This window comes from Chrysemys picta, chromosome 15 (genome assembly GCF_011386835.1).
Source record: "Chrysemys picta bellii isolate R12L10 chromosome 15, ASM1138683v2, whole genome shotgun sequence".
Classification (NCBI taxonomy): Eukaryota; Metazoa; Chordata; order Testudines; family Emydidae; genus Chrysemys; species Chrysemys picta.
The window spans coordinates 18380497-18400732 of NC_088805.1; the positions used below are offsets into that span (position 1 = coordinate 18380497).

Below are 20236 nucleotides of genomic sequence, written 5' to 3' on the forward strand. Positions count from 1 at the left end.
TTTTAAAAATCAAATTTATTTAAACTGGTCTGCAAGGCAAAAAAGTCTCCTGTTCAACAGAATTGCCCATATGCCAGATGGGCATTAAGTGATGTTCGCTATCAGCTATTTATCACTTTATCACTCATCTTCCATACTATTTTTAAACAAAATTTTCTTGGGCATAAAAAAACCCTACAATCACTCAACTTGTGGAGGGAATCCATATGTCTGAATCCTAGTAATATACCTGGACAGTATTTTATGAAGAACATGCGAAATATTTAGTTCAGCATGCTGGCCTTACATTGAAGGCATCGGGACATCTTTCAGGAGTAAGGGTGCACGAGTGAAAATAGCAGGTTTTGATCCAACTTGTCTGTAATAAGGTTATTTTCCTTGTAGGAACTGGATTGTTTTAAGCATCTTAAAGTTAAACTAATCTTTGTTCACTGAGTTGAAAAATGCTGCTGTCACTATACTTAACTGAAAGCCTTCATCAGGTGGAAGTCAGGTAATTACTATGTTGTACAGAGGTTAACTTGTATGGTGTTTCTGCTGATTCCTCAAACTGCAACATTCTTTAACTAGCAAAAGTAACTTCTGCCTCTTAGAAGGAAATCAATAGTTTAAGATGGTTGCCTGAGTATATATAATATATATGCATGCGTGCACGCGCACAAACTGCCCAGCCTACCACAACATTAGGTGGAACACAGAGTTCCTACTTTCTCTTCAGGTGGGTCAATACTGCCATCCTGGGTAGAATCTGCTGCATTTGTATTCATGACCTGAGCTGTGTCAGGGCTTGCTTCAGTAGAGTTTCCATTTGAATGTTCTACCCTTTCAAAGAATATCAGCAGCTCACAGTGCATAGTCTGAGGGAACAGATCCACTGCCATTGCTTTAACTGGACGGAAAGGGGTTCCTTTGACACGATTGGAGGGGGCCCGACGAAGACTTAAGAGAAAAACAAAGTATAGTATTAATTTTCCTGGACCATGAACACCAGTCTACATTTTCTAGGAAAAGCCCTTGCATTGTTGTTCGCTCCCCCTGCCTCATAGGATGATCATACATTTCAAGCTCTACTACTTAACCAGCTACTGGAGGGTAAGTCTTCCTCCTTCCTGCTGGGAGAGTCTGCCACCACACAATCAAAAGTGGGTCTTCCAAGGCAAGGTCAAGTACTGCTATACAATCCTATAGCTAATATGATTAATCTATTTGTATGCAAAAAGGGAATTCAGCCTCACTTTTTTCAGGAAGTGTATTTTGCCTGCTGGCTTTACCTGGCCAATTCAAAAACTTACTCCACAAAGTTGTTCATGGCAGCTCTGGGATTGCAGGATACATAGATGAGCTTTTTCAAGTGTTCAGCTCTTCGGATTGCAAGAATGACTTTAGAATCTAGGTGACAAATTAAGAAAGTTGTTTGCCAATAGTGTATGTTACTATATTTGCAGAAAAACAAATTTTAAACTTGAGCATAAAGATTGTCCTGTTATAGTACAAGCCTGTTTCAAGTTTTCTCCCAACAATCAGCTAACTGATTTCATTCTGTTAAAACCATTCCACTAAGTATCAGTTAAATAAGACTGAAATAAATAAACTTACGTAGTCCTGCCCGAGGTGGATCTACAATTGTAATCAGGTTGTGTGAAGCTAATAAGTTAATTAAAGAAGGAACAATGTCTTCAGCCTTTCCACAGTGAAATTCAATGTTATTCAGATCTGAAAAATGTAGATATAAAAATAAAGAACTGATGTGAAGTTTCAGTATAATCAAAACATCTTTTAAATTAGTGTGCACACATAAGTAGGTAGAGTTACTAGGTAAGTTGTACTTATAGTGTTTTGCATATAGAAATGCCACTATTTGATGCCTTGGGACAAACTATGGATTGACTTTTGCAGGCATTGCCATCGGTATAATATTCAAGCAGACATGCTAAAGCTATTGTGTTTAAATAACCTATTATTGTGCCTGAGAGCTAATATACAACTTGAAAATCACCATAAATATGAATGACTATTGTAATCATGCATTAAAATTATATGTCAAGGAAGTTCTCCCTCTTTAATGTGCCATCATTAAACGTTATGGTACATAGTATTAGGCAATGTTGCCAAATGAGCAATTTGCTGATAAAGTATAACGGGAAAATTATATTGCTTAAGTTATTTTTAAAATTCATCATTATCATCACCACTCCCATAACCGCACTGGTCGTTGGGGCACCATCATTGATAAGCAATCAACCAATTCTCTCCACCCTTGACAATTGTGTGTCAGTGCTTGAGTCGCCACAAAGTCCATTCCTGTCCACTCTTTTATGTTGTCAATCCATCTCTTCTTCTGTCTACCTCTTCTTCTCTTCCCCTGTACTGTCCCTTGGAGGATGATCTTGAATAGGCCAGATGATCTTGTTACATGGCTGTATCACTTCAGCTTGCACTTCTTCATGGTCATCAGGAGGTCTTCATTTGACCCAGCGTGTTGGGTGATGATGTTGCGGACCTCTTCATTAGTGACGTGATCCAAGTAGGAGATGCCCAGAATTTTACAAAAGTATCATCTCCACTATCTGTATTTTCCGTTCAAGTTCTGCCGTAAGGGTCCATGTCTCGCGTACATACAGAACAACAATACACCTGGCACCTTCTGGGAATCTCTGAGGTCAGATTTTTAAAATTAAACTAGGTAAGTTTCCTTGATTTAAAGAGATTTCAACTAGCAATAATCGCGCCTCAGATTAACCTCATTGGCTACGATATTTGTATTCAAAAAGACTACTAACTTCAGTTGATTTTTATCAATGGGAATATCTGATAGAAATAAAGCTTTCAAGTAATTAATTCAGGCTGGAATTTTCAGATGAAAATAAGGAAGTTAGGCAAATTCAATGGAAATCAGGTATTTAACTCTTATATTCCTTAAAAACAAAGAATCTAGCAGTTACACACACAACTTTACCAACCATTAATTTGAGCATTCACTTTGGCGTCCTCCACAGCTTCTTGACAGAGTTCGATTCCAATAACTTTCTTCACTTTCTGTGGAATCAAAGAAAAAAGATCAATGGGTCCAACAGGGTGTGACACATGCTTGATGACATAAGTACCAGACTGGAGGAAAACAGAGTGATTGTCATGCAGCAGTAATTCCTGCCACAGAACAGGCTTTAGACGTTTATTTCCTCAGTTTACCTGAGGAAGAAAAAAGCACTACCTTTACAGCAGTTAAAAAAAATAAAATAAAAAAGCAAGTGGTGAGTAAACTAGTGGAGTATCTTCAGAGCTTGTCTTGATGACCAGACAGTGCACAGCAAGCTGGAGTCTAATCTACAGGACACGACATGTTAGTGCGCTGTCTGTGGACACTGCTCCTGTGCACTAAAATTTCAATAATCTACTCATTTCAAAGCAGAATAGATCAAGGCGAACTAGGGGCCTGCAGTAGCAGGGTCTACACAAACAGGGCCCAGCATGCTAGTGCAGTGTAGATTTACACTAACTTGCTGTGCACTAATTGTTCCTCTAGACAAGCCCTCAGACTGTTCAATAGATGAGGATAGGTGGAAAGACTTCCTTTGACTTCCCCACCTCCACATATAGGCAGACATTTTAGTCATGCTCAATTTATTCTTAAATTGATATCTCCCTCACTGCCAGCCCTGCAAACTCTGCCTTAGAGTGAAACTGAATTCTTTCCACTATGTGCATAATTACCAGTAATAAGAAATTATGACTAAATTAGGCTCTCAATTATGTGTGCACAACTTTATAGCTGTCAATGGTTTTCCATGGATGTAACTGATTAGGACTTAGTAAATAATTATGTTGTTGCACAAAATGGAAAAGGGTCCAGCTCAGTCAGTTTTAGCTGTACTGTTTCTAAAGATATTTAAAAAACTGTCACTATAGTAGATCTGTCTTTGAATATATGCAGAGACCGGGAAAATTCATGAATAAAGCATCCTTTTTACAGTCACTTTTCAAAATATGAACTACACCTTCATGTACTTTTGACAATGAAAGTTGTGTCAGTTGCTATGAAGTTAATTGAAATTAAGTTATGTGGGACTTTTCAAATCTAATAAAGGAAATGTAGCCAGAATATCTAGCAGGGAAACATTTATTTATGTCCAGAATTAAGTCAAACTTCCTAAAGCACTGGCAATAGCCAAGTGCAATAACTTGATTTAAGCATTTTTCTCAGTTAAATGCAATAGGAGAGATCTGAAACTTAACTTTCAAGTTCATTTTATGACTCACTGTATTAATTTAATATGATTTGCTGAATAATACATTTAAGGCAAATTGCTCACCTTTGCCAGTGAAATTCCAATTGTTCCTGTTCCGCAGCAAATATCAAGTACAGTGCTATCTTGGTTCAGCTGGGCCCAGTCTCTAATGGCTTTATATAGAACCTCTGCAGCCTGTGTATTTACCTATGGAATTCCAACACAAATGTTCCCCTTTGTTACAACAGCAAAGGTAGTAAAACCAATACTGTACTTAATATTAAATCCCTTTTATGAAAACGTGCTTCCCCCTTCCTCATCTCTAACACACTTATTAAAATAAGCCAACTTTTCATGTAAAGTTCAAAGCAGAATTATACTGACAGCATGAGATAGCAAATCAAAGTTTATCTCTAGCAACAGCAAGATATACAATTGGCCCAACAGACCAGGACTTACTCAAGGCTTCGACCAAAGTTACCGAACTTGACCAAAGTTAAAAAAAACAAACCCTATATAACTCCTTCGCATATTTGGATGTTGCTTTAGTATAAATTCAAACATGTAATACAGCATACTGTGTGAAAGTTCCTCCTCTATCTTGGTGGATCCTGCGCTTATTGGCAGATTTTCTTGCCTCAGAGATTCACCATGTGGGTTGGGCGAACAGCCCAGAGACCTTCCCCTCTGGAAGAACCCACAGTCCAGGTCAACTGGGAGATTTGGGGGGAACCCAGGCCAGCCCTCTACTATGGGTTCCAGCCCAGCTGCAGTCCACAGGGCCCTGTCTATAGTGCCTCCTGTAACAGCTCCATGACAGCTACAACTCCCTGGGCTACTTCTCCATGGCCTCCTCCAAACACCTTCCTTATTCTCACCACAGGACCTTCCTCCTGGTGTCTGATAACGCTTGTGCTCCTCAGTCCTCCAGCAGCACACCCTCTCACTCTCAGCTCCTTGCGCCTCTTGCTCCCAGCTCCTCACACTCCCACCACAAACTGAAGTGAGCTCCTTTTAAAACCCAGGTGCCCTGATTAGCCTGCCTTAATTGATTCTAGCAGCTTCTTAATTGGCTCCAGGTGTCCTAATTAGCCTGCCTGCCTTAACTGGTTCTAGCAGGTTCCTGATTACTCTAGTGCAGCCCCTGCTCTGGTCACTCAGGGAACAGAAAACTACTCATCCAGTGACCAGTATATTTGCCCTCTACCAGACTCCTGTACCCCACTGGTCTGGGTCTGTCACAATACACTTATGGCACTAAATAAGTAAGTCATATTTGTTGGACAGCAAAATTAGAGGGGACAACAAACACAGGAGAACAGGGCCAAACTGCAGGCAATGAAGGGACAAATATATGTTAAAGGTCAATTCCTACCCAGGGAGAGGAAACAAAACAAAAAAATACTCCACATACAGAAATAGGAGGACATACCCATGCAACTACATCCATCACAAAGTGAATTTATTTTCACCTTGTCTCATTAATGCTGCCTGCCTTAATATTACTTTTCCTGTAACCAAGTGTAGTTATGGAATCAGGACTGGAGGGTCAGGAAAAAAAGTTGTCCAGGTCAGTACCTTTAACCTAGAAAATGGTCTACATTAAGAAGAAGGTAAGAACTTAATAGCTTAAGATCTCAAGTGAGGAATAAAAATGCAATTATAAGATCTCCTTAAAGCACATATGTTATTCCCAATTTCTAAAGGAAGTTAGTTACATGCAATCTAAGGTGAAGAATATTCTCCTTCCCCTAATGCTAGCACTCACTTTATTTCCCCTCTCCTCCAAATGTTTTGTTAAACTAACATTACCTCTTCTGTGTTTTCAGACAAGCAATTTATTTGTTGAGGCTTAAGTGTTTGCTGGAAGAAAATTATTTGAAATACAACATTTGTAGTTTATTTCCCAATGGGCAACTGTACTACTACTTCAAGAAGTGTCCCTGTGGGTGCTCCACTGTAGGTGAATCTGCATCCCTGCACCTGCGATTGGAGAATTTCAGTAGCAGTGCCCGTTTAGGTCGCACATGGGCTGTCCCTGTCTCACGTCATCTCTGATGTTTACATAGTGCTTTGTGACCAACCCCCCTCACCGCAGTTCCTTCTCTACCACAGAGTCCTTAGCAGGAAATTCCGAAGAAGAGGGAAGAAGATATCCCATCTTCTAGAACTGAAAGGGACCTTGATAGGTCATCGAGTCCAGCCCCCTGCCTTCACTAGCAGGCCCAAGTACTGATTTTGCCCCAGATCCCTAAGTGGCCCCCTCAAGGATTGAACTCACAACCCTGGGTTTAGCAGGCCAATGCTCAAACCACTGAGCTATCCCTCCCCCCGGAAGGGTGGCCAGTGGAGCACCCACAGGGACAATGATCTCGAAAAACCTCAGTTATTGCACTCGGTGAATAAACAGTCCCTTCTTCTTCGAGTGCCTTTGTGGATGCTCCACTTTAGGTGACTGTAGAGCAGTGCCCCTCACTGGAAGGAAGGAGCTTCGGAGTTGAATTTGTGAAGGATGATAAAACAGTAAGTCTCAGCAGAGCATCTGATGTCAAGTTCTGCTCTATTGCATAGTGCTCTGTGAACATGTGGGCTGATGCCTAATAGTTGGAGGCAGGTCCTGGCCGATGTCTACGGGCTGGTTTGTGTTGTAGTGATCAGATTGACTAGATCAATAAATCTGCGTGGCGGGATGGAGATTAATTGGATTGAATAGCTAGTCTCGATGATTTCTAATATCCATTTGTCTGACATGATGCTCTGCCATGCTGGGTGGAATGAGGTCAGACAGTCTCCAAAAGGATGGATGGTTGTAGATGGTTCCAGCACTTGAAAATGGGGGAAGCATCTCGGTTCCTCAACCAAACCCTCAAAATTGCTGATTTGGGGTTGCTGGGATGGCTGAGATGGGAGTGGTCTATGTCTTGTAGCCCTCTGTCTACATTTCTGTGGGTCATATTGCCTCAGTGGTTGTACGTATGGCACAGATCTTGTTGGTTGCCGTGAGTAATATTTCCCTTGCTTCTTTCTCTGCGTAGGTGTATAAATGCCTAAAGACCAAAGAGTCACCTTTGAATCTTTTAGGGTATGAAGCAACTTGGTCTCAGCTGAGAACAGCTTCAGTCCCTTGAATGGGAGATCCTCCACAGTGGACTGTATCTCTTGGGGAACCCAGAAAGGTGGAGCCAGGAAGCCTGGTGCATGACTATGTTTGTAGCAATGGATTGTACCGCTGTGTCTGCCGAGTCCAGTGAGGCTTGTAAGGCTGTTTGAGCAAGAATGTGGCCCTCCAAGATGACCGCTTTAAATTGCTCTTTTTTGTCCTAAGGGAGATATTAAAAAATGTCCAAATTTGAGTGGTTACACATTTGGCTATGAGGGCCTCATAACTGGCAATCCTGAATTGTAGGATTGCTGCTGAGTAGGTCTTAGGCCCAAAGAGGTCTAACCACTTTCAGTTCCTATGATACGGGGTGCATCCAGATTGATGTTGTCTGCCCCGTTCATTCACACCCTCTACCACCAGAGAGTTTGGTGTGGGATCTGAAAACCATCAGAGGCTTGCTATGTGAAAGGGGTCCCCTGTAAAAAAGTTTGAGAATCACTGGCTTAGAGTAACATTGTCAGTATGCCGCCCATGGATCCCAGTTGGATCACTCTGGCAGGAATGGCATTGGTGGGGATATCCTTGGATGTATATACCACCCATGGGTTTCGGTCATGGGGTGGTATTCCGGATGTTCTGTTGGACCCAATCTGGTGGCTGTCTGCATGGGTAAGAAGTGGCATGATGAGAAGATCTCCCCTTCCTCCTCACCGCTGGAGAAGGGAGGAGCTGATCTAGATGGGGGTGTAACTTGGCATGGTACCGATCATGCTGGAGGAACATCACTACAAGTTGGGGAGATTCCAATGCTGAAGAGACTAGCAGGTCTTCGTGCAAGAGAAACTGTTGCAGTCCCTAGGATGTTGTTGGCGTAACCAATGAGACTGCAGCCGTTGTCGGTACTGATGATTACATGCTATGCGTTATAGAGGCAGAAGGTGGCGCCATAGACAGCAGTGCTTCTGAGCTGCTTGGTGATGCATGTTTGAGTGGCCCTGCACTACCGTGAAAGGGAGGGTAAGTTTCCCTCTGCTGCTCCTCTCCAAACCTGCCCACTTAGGGTCTTTGGCTGTCACAGTACCAGGTTTTTTGTTACCTTTTTAGAAGAGTGTTCTTTCCTTTATGAGGGTGATAAGGAATGTCTATCAGATGCTGTCACTGGAGAGCGATGTCCAGGAGGAGTCCATAATCCTAGATTGGAAGCCAGGTGCAGAGACTTCTCCATCAAAAGAAGTTTTAGCTTAAGGTTCCTTGCTTTTCTGGTGCAGAGTATTAAGATTATGGCAATGGAACACTTTTGTGGAACATGTGAGGGAGGATATGTATACTATACTAAGGGGTAACTGAGAATAATAAAGAAAATACCTAATCTACTAAAAAAAAAATTTTTTAAATAAAGAAAAATAAACGGGGAAGAGAAGGGTAGCTAAACTGACTAACTGAGCTCTATAACTACTAAGGCTAAATCTAATTTTTAAGATAAAGGCAAGCTTGGAAGCACTGCCAATCGCTCCATCTCCAGCCAAGGGCAGTAGAAAAGAAACTGAGAAGGGTTTGGTCGCACAGCGCTAGGTAAACACCAGAGATGGTGCAAGACAAGGACAGCACATGTGTGCCCCAAATGGGCACTGCTACTCAGATTCTCCAATCACAGATGCAGGATACAGATTCATCTAAAGTGGAGCACCCTAGGGACAACCATCTTGAAGAACTTCAGTTATTGCACATGGAGAGTAACCAGCCTTCTCTTCTGTTCTATTCACAGACTGCTTGCTAACACAGAATGTGCCAGATACCAAAGTAGTACAAAAAAATCCCATTAAACATTCACTTCAGCTAAAATGCTGAAACTAAATATTTAATATAGCAACAACTGGTATTCATCCACTAAAAATTATTTTCAGTTACATCAGATTTATGTTCTTAGCCAAATATTTTGTTAAAAATGTTTAAAAATCTTAATACAGTAATTTAAGCAGTCCATCTTATTACTTCAGCTCTAATACAATTTAATTTAGCAGAACTCAATACCAACATTACTTGGAAAAATGCATGGGGGGAAATTCTAAACTTTAGACCAAGAAGCTCTTCATATATGTACTTATCACCAGCCAAATGTTGTAAGGGCAAGTCTTCACGATTGGGTGATTTTCTGAAAGAAAAAAGCCACCAAAACACATTACAGCAGGTTTTAGCCATGGCCACTTATAGTACAGACACATTCAAGGGGGGAAAAGGAAGAGGGACATTACAAGCATGTTAAAGGGGACCTTAAAAAAAATAAAAACCCAATCCACACAGACACACACAACAGTTTTAAAAACAAAAGTATGTTGGTTTCTGACCTTACATATGCTGATTTTCTACTTTTACTAGTGAGATTTGGGCATTACTATTAGCACACATAGGAAGCCTAGCAAAGTTATTGAAGAATAATTTAGTTGGACACACAGCTGATTTTACAATATTGTACAATTACTGTGTTTCACTGTACAGGATGAGGCCTATCAATGCAACGATTAAATTATAATTGCATTTAATTCAGAGTCTTCAGAAAGTTACTTTTAGCCTTAAACTACAATACTGTAAATGAAAACAATTCAAAGGCTGTTGTTAAGGAAAGTTGTAAAGTATCTTAAAACCAAAAGTTTTGTTTTACTATCCAATTTCTGTTCTCAGAGGGTACATCTGCCATTGTACAGAGGCAGAAAGAGGAGGCATTTAGTGTTTCTGGAAAAATAAAATGGGGTCCTGAGGCAAAAGAAAAGAGATTGCTCCGTGAAGGACAGAAGTGAAGAGAGCAAAACCAGACAGAAACTGGCAAGAAAGGAAAGAGGTGGGGAGAGCAAGAGAAGTGTCTCAGAAAATTTCTTCCTGGGTTCTCCACAACAAAACAAAAAAAGGTATCCTCCTCCTGTGACAGCCCCTATCTAGCCAGGTTTATCCACATGCAAAGCTCTAACTGCCTTTATCCATTAAAAAAAAAAAAGGGCACCCAATCCACAAGTAGAGAAACAATAGTTATGATACAGAAGACCATAAAATATTAGGAGTCTTTTGCATGGACAATGTAAATAATTTTAGCAATAAAATAATAATTACACTGCTACTCTTTCTATATTCATTGCTATGCAGGGTGGTAGTTACAGGAGAAATGCCACTTAAGCTTTCCTTTACAGGTACAAAACTTACCTCTGCCCTTCCTCTACAAAGTAAAGAGAGGTTACCCCACTGTCCTTTCCACTTCCTTCTGTAAAGTACTTTGCCAGTGAGGTTCTCAGGTCAACAAGCTCTTCTTTACTTAATTTCTAGAAGTTCCAATTGAAAGGAAGATGTGATTATTATGTGTTTGGTTATTTTCCAACACTGTAATTTAGTATTTGTTCTGTTTTACTCATTTGCTTATGTAGTGAGAGGCAAATATTTATATAGGGAAGTGTTGTCTAGGAACAAAAAATATCAAACAATGATTCTAATTACTTTACTATTTTGTATGGGACATTAAACGGACATAGCTTGGGTTTTATAAGAGTCATGTGGCTACAAATGGCATTAACTAGTGGGACATCCTTATTCTAGCCTGGCCTATGTAAAAGGCCCAAGACCTTCCGCTATACATTCTCCCAGATTCTGTAGGGGAGTGAACTCTAGTTATTAGACTCTTCTGCCTCATCTCCTTCTGCTCCAATCTGCTACCCCTCCTATGCCTGCTCCTGCTGTCAGCTCCTGCCCATCAGCCCCTCCAGTCTTCTGCCTCCATCTACTCTTGACCATTCCCCCCACCCTCATGCCTCCTGCTCTTAACTCCTTTCCTTGGTCCACTTTTTCCTCACCCCTGTGTATTTGAGACAGGCTCCTCCTCCTCCATGCTGCCGGGGCACCAGTGGCATGGGGCACTGAGTATTGCTCATTTCATGCCCTTTCCACAGTGGCCTCCAGGCAGCCAAGAAGAGCAATTACAGAAGTCCTGCTTGGCCCAAGATAGAGAATGCTCTATAGCTCTGTGGGGATGCACATGTTAAGCCCAGGTGACATGTAGGAGCTGTGTGAGCATATGCGAACTGAGATTTTTCAGAAGCTAGCAAACTGGACAAATTTGAGCAAATTATCATAGATGACAAAAGGCACATTCCTGAAATCAGGGTGAACCTCCTGCCAAATTTCAAACCTTTGCTCCAAAGCATGTCAACTCTAGGGCATCTCAATTAAATGGTTTTAAGATTTTTTTTTTTTTTTTTTTTTAAAACATGGGCAAAACTTATTTTCCCTAGCCTAGTTCTTGGGAGTAGCTGAACCATTTTAGTTGAAACTTAAGCATGGTAAAGTTATAAGCAACTAAAAAAAAAAAAAGGGGGGGGGGCTTTTAATGAGTAGCACTGCGCAACCTTAATTGTAGATGTTGCTACCTGTAACACTCTTATACATAATACATGGTCGTGCTTTGCCTAATTTTTATATGTCAAATCTTAGAGCCCTGCCCGACACAGGGATTACATACACAAAATAGCATTTCCCAGAGACATGACGAAGAAGAAAGTCTTCAGATAATTTATAGTTTTCAGACAAACTGACTGAACTTTCTTTTAAAAAAATCTACAGGCTTTGTAATTAAAAGGCAGAATAGTTATGAACAACATATATACCGGGGCCCACCAATAATTATCAGATTAAATAAGAGTAATATAGTACTACTATCAGAGAACTTTGCTTGAGAATCAGCTAATTCATTAAACAAGTGTCCATTGCATTCAGGGTTTTTTCTTATATTATATAAAGCTTCAGTACCTGAGGATTAAAATAAACAATTGCCATGATATGACCATTTTTGCTCGTGCGGACTGTGAGCTGTTTCCAGTGACCTTCATAGGTTTCTAGGCTGTACACCGAGTAAGGGGTTGTCCTGCAATTTTCAAAAGTTCAGTTACTGAATAGAAGAGCAACTTCTGCATAATGTTTAATAATTCAGATAAGTAAAACAACTCCACCATACAATAATGTAGAAGAAAATAAGCTATTAAATTCAAAGGATTAGTTTTGACCCTTGTTGACATCTGCAAAATATACTTGTAACTGAGGGAGCTCTGGCCTGTAGTACACTATGGTCGTCTGCCACAGAATGGTGGTTATCCCTGCCTCAGTTTCACTCAGTTTGTTCAGGGACAGAACCTATATCTATCAATCTTCATCTGTAACTCCAGTCGGGTTACTTGTGTCTCTCCCCTTTTGGGACCGAAAGGAGTCTGACTCTACCCAAAGTTCTTCCAACCCCTTTAGCAGACCATTGCTCAATAGTCCTAGATTTGGCCCTTTGTCTCAGGGCCTCTCTTAATCCCTTTTCCAGTGCCATCCCCTTTATAGGTTTCTTCCCTTCTTTCTTCAACAGGACAGAAATAAAGTAAGTTAAAACAGGAACACAAAGCCAAAGTCCAATATTTCTGTTATTGTTACCACTCAGGTCATGGTTCTCAGCAGTCCTACACCCATCTGTATGAAGGTGGTAGGGGACCCAGGCCCGCTCTCTCCTCTGTATCATAACCTGGGTGGTACCATCAGTGGCTTGTTCGTTTAAATCTTTTGCTGCTTCCTAACTCAGGGCCTTGCAGGTACCTCCTGCCTGGTAATCTTCTCTGATCCCTTCTGGAAGAACTGGGTTCCTCTGGATGACTTCTTCAGGTCTCACCCTGTGGAGCCCCTTCACTGTGGCTCTGTCTGTTCTGGCAGGGCTGCAGCCTTTTATCTCTGTTGTTCGCCTGCCCATAGACTGCAAGGGAGGTCCCTTGAAGCATCTATACACCCAATTGCAATACCCTATGGCTAAAACTCAGATCCAAGCCTTGATCATCTCTCCCCTAATGAATTCAACCTCTTCCTCCTCTTTGGTTTTCATGATTCTCACCTGTCACCCTTCACTTAATCAAAAATACAGATAAGAGTATCTTCCTTTCTCAACGTTCAGATCACGTCATTGCCCTTTAAAACATCTCATTTTTACCTTCAGGGTTCTGCCCACATCTCTATTCTCATTTCTTCAAAATCTTTTTTTGCCCTTTTCCTAACTGTTCCTTACTCAGGAGTCTCATATTTTCATCTTTGTGCTTTCCTTCAGCATGTGGAAAAGTCCCCCATTTTCTAGTATACCAAACTATCGCCCTCTGTCATTCAAATTCCTCTTTAAAACTCTTTTCTCTGCAAATCCTTTCAACATTAATCAACCAAGTACAATGAGAACATGAGAAAACTTTAAAAGAAAATATTTACCCTATTTTGAGATTGGGCCATTTAATATTTTGATTTAATACTGCCTAAGATACGAGATCTAAATACCTTAAGGCAGTAACTGTCTTCCTCTACGTATTGCTGAACACTCTGAAAAAGCTCAATAAAGGTAAATAAAATAAAACAAATAACATATGATGAGCTATGTGTAAAAACAAAGTATAAAGGAGTTGCTACAGAATGGAACCAATTTACTTAAGTTTCAGTTCAAAATAACCATCCAGCTCTTCAAAATGTTTCATTTTGTACATGTTTCAAAATATTTAAGGCAGCAAAAACCTTTCAGGATAAGACATTCAGCCTAATTTAGTTCTCACCTTATGTAGTCTTGAAAAGCCTTCACTACCTTTTTGGCAACAGCAGGAATGTGAATAGTCTCAAATGGTTCCACTACAGCACAGCTTCCACCCTTGTATTTGCCAAGGCGACAACCCACAGTTTTGTCTTCTTGATTTAAACTCATTCCAATCAAAAATTCACATTTGTTGCGGTATTCAGTCTAAAATTTTAAAATAAGAAATAAAATTACCTAAGCTATATACATAGAACCTTGCATACCAACCGCCTGTCCTGAAACATCTGTTGTAGCACTAGTCTTACATTTTAATTTTGTAATACTAAAGTTTAGTTAGTTAATTTATTTCTTTATCGATGGCCTGAAACCCAGAATATTAAATTTCAGCCCATATGGAAATTTTAATTTCTGAAGAAGGGTCTAGTAATGATATTGGTGAAAGAACTTGAGTTATAGTTAGGAGGTTTTGCTATATCTGGGTAATAAATGGAAAATTCCTTTGAAAAAATCTGAATTTGTGTAACAGACTAGTAAGCAAGCCTATGGAGAAAAAGCACAATCCAATATTTTTAATTTTTGTAAGGTTTCAATTCATTTATAGCTTTTTTTTTTAAACTCCTAGATTAGTAGTTCCATTATGGTATTTATGCAAAAAGTAGTAAAGCACAAGCTTCTACACACGTACCAACCTACAGATATTACCCAACAGATAGTCCCCCATCCCTCAGACCAACAGAGTTTGTTTACTTTCAGAGCGTATTACACATTATTACTCCATCCCCACAAGTTAGATTTTGAGGTACCTGTAATGGTGATGCTTTCACTCCCTCTACTGGACAACAGATTTTATTATACTTCTGCTTCTGTACAAATAACCAAGGTAACAGGGCTTTGTTGTTGTTTCCTATTTCCCTGCAAAAGTTTAACAGATTTACAGAAGACAAGCCTTTCAGTAAATATATGTATTTGAAACAGCTGAATCAGGTTAACTGGCTGTTATACAAAACAATACATGACCATTTACAGACATTCAGGGCTTTGGAGCAGAGCGCGGAGCTGCAGGTTTTTGCCTGGAACTGGAGCGGAGCCGGAGCACAGCTCCAAAGCCCTGCATCCAATTTTATTTTTCTTGTCTGAAAATCAAGTTATTTAAAACCTGAAGGATATTCTTCCACAAGAGTCTTGTCAATGGAAAATCTAAACTGTATTTATATCTTACTGCTACTAAATGCAGATTTTTAAATCTATATAAATACATAAAATAGCTACAGAGTTCTAGGATAAAGCAGCTGTTGATCTGTCACCCCTTGGCTGGAATCACTGTAAAAAGGGAAACAAGGGAGTCCTGCATTTTTCTGTAACAACCTCCCTGACTGATTAAAGAATAATGTTGACAGGTAAAGGGAGTCTCATCCAGTCCTGCTTAAGTGAAATAATGGCTGCTGCAAAGTAGAATCTTAAGATTACGGGACCTGGATGGGTATTTAAGCATGGAAGTGGGGAAAAATAACCTTGTCTGCTTTTATTTTTTTAAGTGTCTAATGACTATCAAGTTTAAATGTTTTCTTTATATGGATAGTTATACAAGTGAATGAGGCATAGATAAAACTGTAATTTTATATTTAAAATATTTTCTTAGGAGTAATTATTTAAAGACTAAATAAAATGGGAGAATTAGAATAGAGGGGTTGATAGAAGACCATCAGAATGATGTGACTGAAACCTTACATCTCACCACCAGCAGAGTTCATCCCTTATATCACTGAGAACTTGCCAATTCTAGCTTTTCAGTGGTATAAAATCTTAATTTTTAACCTTGGTGGCTTATGGAATAATTTTCCTTAAAACCACATCCCTTAATTTATCAGGATCTTTTCAAACAGATTAAGTACTAAAAATATCAAATCCTATACATTAGAACAATGTAATTTTCAAGATCTGGGGTTGAGGTGGTAATTTAAGGAAAAGCATTCTTACACATTAAAAGAGACTTACTTAAACTGTTATATTTGTGTAGGGAATAGAGAAAAGTTTTACTGGATTTTAGCTATATTAATATAAATTTATACTAAAGCTCAAACTTTAGTAAAGTACCATTACAAAAAGAAATTACTTTGTCAGTTTCTGCAGCACTTGTTCACACTCTTGCTTCTTCTTTGTCAGCTGTTCTTCATATGGTATATTCCACAAAGGGGTCACTACATCTGCTATCTGTTTACTGAGAGACTCCTCTTCACTGTCTTTTGCAAAAGCTGGACGCTTTGCCTCTCTCTGTTCAGTGTCCTCCACTTCTTTCTTCCTCTTTTTTACAATGGGATCAGCTTTAGGCTTTGCAAGCCTAACACTCAAATATCGGCTCTTCCACATGACTCCATGAAGGACTTTCATAGCTTTGTCCCTTTCCTCCTCACTTTTAAATGTCACAAATGCAAAAGTTTGTTTCCCAAAAAGTTTTATCTTATGAGGGTTAAGTCCATATTTGGCAAGAAATTTCTTTACATCATTAAAGCCAATATATTTTGGAAGGTTCTGAATTTCTACTTTATAAATCTCTGATGTAAACAAATCTCCTTTGATATATCTGTACATATCAGGGCAATTGGCTGTATTCTCTGCATGGCTACTATCTCCTTTGTCTTGCTTAATTTCCACCTCAGTCATACTTTCTACTTCTACAGAAGGGGCTGTATTTTCTTCTTCAGGGACACAGAGACCACTATTTCCTTCCATCATTTCTTCAGTCCTGTAAAGATTTCAGTTTTACAGAGTTAATACTCTTTGAACAAGGACTTGTTGAAGTTAGAAAATGTTGGGAGTTTGAGCCACAATGCACCCCACCCACCCTGCTACCAATATGCCACAACATTGTTCTATCACAGCACATGCCCTGGGCTATGACTATCACCATGTGTAATCATGGCCATGCCCCTCCACTCCAAACCCACCAGAGCATGCCATCCCCCATTACCAGCGTACCACTGCCAAGATGCCACAATGCACAATACCATGCTTATATAACAGGGTGTGATGCCATTGCAGCATTCCACTCCGTACTACCCTGGTGCCAGGGCACCATCACGGTGCATTCCCCCATGTGCCATAGCAAAAGGCCATCACCGTGCCCCACCACCTCACCCCATGTACCATAGTGCAACGCCGCCGCCGCCGCCAGGTTGCAGCACTATCACTACACCCCGCGGCACCAGGAGAGCACCCTCACCCACCCATGCAGCATCCAGCGCACCAAGACCCTAGCCTAGGGCATCCCGTCCGCGCCCCCGGGACCACCCCCGCATCTCAGCGCGGCTCCCTACTTCTGCGACCAATAAGCACCTATGGGGCGAGCATCGGCTCAAGCTCCGCCGAGAGCGACAGGAAAGAGGAGCGTGAGGGAGCCCTTCGCTCTCCTCAGTCGCAAGCCCTCCCGCCCATCTCCCCGCACGACCCGTCCCCACCTCATACTGCACACATCCACAGAAGGGGGGCGGGCTTCAAGGAAGGGGTGGGTCTTGCGTGACGTCACCGGGAAGCTAAAATGCCCGCGAAAAAAAAGCGATTTTTTTCACCCGTTTCCACAGATTCTGCCATGGAATCCGCCCATTGCATTTATAAAACCCCCCACTCCTAATAATACACGATTAAAATAACCCCCCCCTTCCAGCACACACGCAGGCGCCATCTTGAGAGTAGAGAGACGCGGGATGGTCGCCGCCATGTCGCAAAGGCTGATGGGAAACAGCTCGGGAATGGGGTAAAAGGGTTTAATTGGGGGCAGACACTAGATCTTTGGAGATGAATTTTATTTAGACTCAGCCCGCGAGGGGGGGATGCTGTACGTTTAACGGGGGGAATTCGTGCTGTTTCCAAGACCTCGAGTAGGAGCCTGGAGAAGTTGCCCGGCCGGACGCCTCCGCGTGGCAGTGATTTAGTACCATTAAAAGGCTACTATCAGGTGGCGGGGTCACCCTGTCTCCTATAGCTAGCAGCCTTAGACGAGATAAAGGGATCGGGGTAAAGTAGGCGTTTCCCATCAGGCCTTGCGGCAACGGCGGCGCGGGCTGCGGGAATGAGGTAAAAGCGGGAGGGGGCGGGGAGCTGCAAGCAGGAAATTCAGCGCCAAAGCTGCGGTGGGGGGAGAGAGCGACGCGGACGAGTCTAGTCTAGGAGCAGCGCCACCTCCCAGCCCCATGGCGGAGACCAAGGTGAGGATGCCGACGCTTCCCTGAGCAATCTGGGGCGGACGGGCTCCATGGGGAGTGCTGGGGCGGCCTGGGGCTCGGGAGCAGGAGGTGGAGTGGGGCGGCCTGGCGCTGAGGGAGCGGGCTTGGGTGGTCTGAGACGGTGGATGGGGGGCCTGGAGAAGCAGCGGGGAACAGATGGGCGAGAAGCCCGCGGGCTAGTCGGGTGAAGGGCCCTGGGGAGTAGGGAGGCTGGCTGGGAGAGCAGTGGGGTTTAGGAGGGACCCGAGGCCGAGCGAGTAGATGAGACCGGGGCCTGAGGAGGGCGGCCTTGTCTTGGCGGGAAAGGGGGGCCTGGGTGGCTTTTCACCCGGCATCCCCAGATGCACGTGGGGTCGGGTCTTCACCCTGCTGGGGGCTGTCCGGACACACGTGCGTCCCAGTCTCTTGCTGGGGCCCATCCCTTTGCGGCCGGGGCCGAGGCAGACGGTGATATCCCTTTCCGCCTCACTCTGGCTCCTAGCCCTACGGCGGGGTCGGCTCTGCCCCAAGCGGGCGTTTGAGCCTCCGCAGGCGCCACAATCTGGTTTATGACTCAGGAGCTTTTGAAGGAGCCCCCCGTTACTGGCAGGGCCGGGACTAGGCGTCCTAGACTCCCACGTGCTTTTATATCGCGGGCGGGTGGGATTTTATCGCAACACGGTGATTCGTTTTCTTTCGCCACCTCTAACATATGCTTATTGTTACTTACGATTTTCTTGTGGCGCCTGCAGGGAATCGAACTGGGGGCGCAATAAAGGGATCAGTTATCTCTGCAATGAGGTTTGTTTATCTCAGAGCTGGAGTCGATCAGTTCTACAAGCCTGGCCTGTGTTCTCTCTGGGCTGCTTTCCCCCTTCTCTTGGAAACAGTCAGGTCTTGGTGCAGTGCACTGCAGCCATTCTTCTATCGAAGTTGTATTACAGTACTATGGCTGTTCTCCATTTTCTTGTATGCTAGAACACTGATGACACTCAACAAGTGTCACCAAAAGGTGTGTTGTAGCATCTTTGAACTAACCCTTATTTCCTGTCGAACCATTACTTGTATTCTAGTAAAAAATAAAAGCCCCAACACAGTTGGGGGCCCTGTTGTGCTGTGTATTGTACATACACTTAGTGAGAGACCGTATCTGTCCAGAGTTTATAATCTAAATTGCCAGTGGTGAGGAAGAATAAAATTATCATCTTCCTTTTCCAGATAGAGAACAGGCACAGATATTAAGTGATTTAACCAAGATCTCAGTCTGTGGCAGAGCTGGAATTGAATTAAGATCTCCAGAGTCCCTTGCTAATGCCTTAACCATAAGACCATGCTTTCTCCCTCCCGGTGTTACAAAGAAACTGTTTGCTAGCCTTCTGGAATATTCTTGTGGCTTCTTTGGCTATGGAAGAAACACATTTCATTTCTTGGCTTCTTAAGTGAGAAGTCTCTTAGTGATTCATATATATTAAAATAAAGTCAAGAACAAAGACAACATAGCTGCAGGGTAAAGTGTTAAATTGGAAATTCAGTTATGTGTGATAGTAACTCTTATTTTTCTATAAAGCCATATCTAAAAATCTCTAACTATAAATTTCTGATAGAGCACTCTTTAAATGGTATGTCCTGACATCTTGGGTTTTCTCCTCTCTCAATGACATTTATAAGATCTTTTCAGTAAGATAAACTGATCATATGTGCACCATTGTGATCTTAGGTGTTATAATTAAAATGCATACAGAAATTTTAAATTCAAATTGATATAGCATCCCACTGTGTATCTAATATTTTTAATGGAATTTTTCAAGAAGGCCATGAATAGTTTTTACAGAACTTCACACCTTCACCCCCCCCACCACCCCAAACAATTACTTAGGCTGTATTAGTAAATGTCCTTTCTCTCATTTATCTAATCAAATATTTTGATACCTGGTTGACCCAATGTTATAGAAGAGCTCCTATTGCAGCTGTCAGTCTACTTGTTCCCTATTGATACTAAGCTACTATATTAAATTGCACATATGAAGTCATATAATTTGAAAACACTACCTGTATATCTGAACCCAACATTTGTATTTAAAATCTTACTTTTCTTAAATTTCACGTGTGCCATGATAATTTTATTTTGAGGGTTTTT

The 20236-nt window shown here is 41.7% G+C and overlaps 2 protein-coding genes and 1 pseudogene across 5 annotated transcripts in view; 1 reads left to right on the forward strand and 2 right to left on the reverse strand.

The window, feature by feature from the left end:
* On the reverse strand, nt 1-18608 carry TRMT2A (tRNA methyltransferase 2 homolog A). 4 transcript variants are annotated; one of them, XM_065568483.1, is made up of 13 exons: nt 18486-18608; nt 17356-17430; nt 16014-16643; nt 14704-14812; nt 13923-14104; nt 12115-12229; nt 10522-10637; nt 9370-9481; nt 4311-4433; nt 2961-3036; nt 1597-1713; nt 1293-1389; nt 1-939 (listed from the first exon to the last, which is right to left on the reverse strand). In XM_065568483.1, exons 2-13 carry the CDS (start codon nt 17358-17360, stop codon nt 684-686), a joined length of 1938 nt encoding a protein of 645 aa, XP_065424555.1. In that variant the 5' UTR covers nt 17361-17430; nt 18486-18608; the 3' UTR covers nt 1-683. The 4 variants fall into 4 exon arrangements, with proteins under 4 accessions (XP_065424555.1, XP_008169926.3, XP_008169927.2 ...); XM_008171704.4 differs by lacking the exon at nt 18486-18608 and having other exon boundaries at nt 17356-17449; XM_008171705.3 differs by lacking the exon at nt 18486-18608 and having other exon boundaries at nt 17234-17379.
* LOC112060013 (U4 spliceosomal RNA) lies at nt 2654-2773 on the reverse strand (annotated as a pseudogene).
* The window catches only part of RANBP1 (RAN binding protein 1), a 16296-nt gene continuing 13484 nt past the window's right edge, over nt 17425-20236 (forward strand). Inside the window, exon 1 of the mRNA XM_008171702.4 lies at nt 17425-18102. Coding sequence (XP_008169924.1) covers nt 18088-18102 — 15 coding nt within the window. The 5' untranslated portion in view covers nt 17425-18087. The remainder of the gene's footprint in view (nt 18103-20236) is intronic.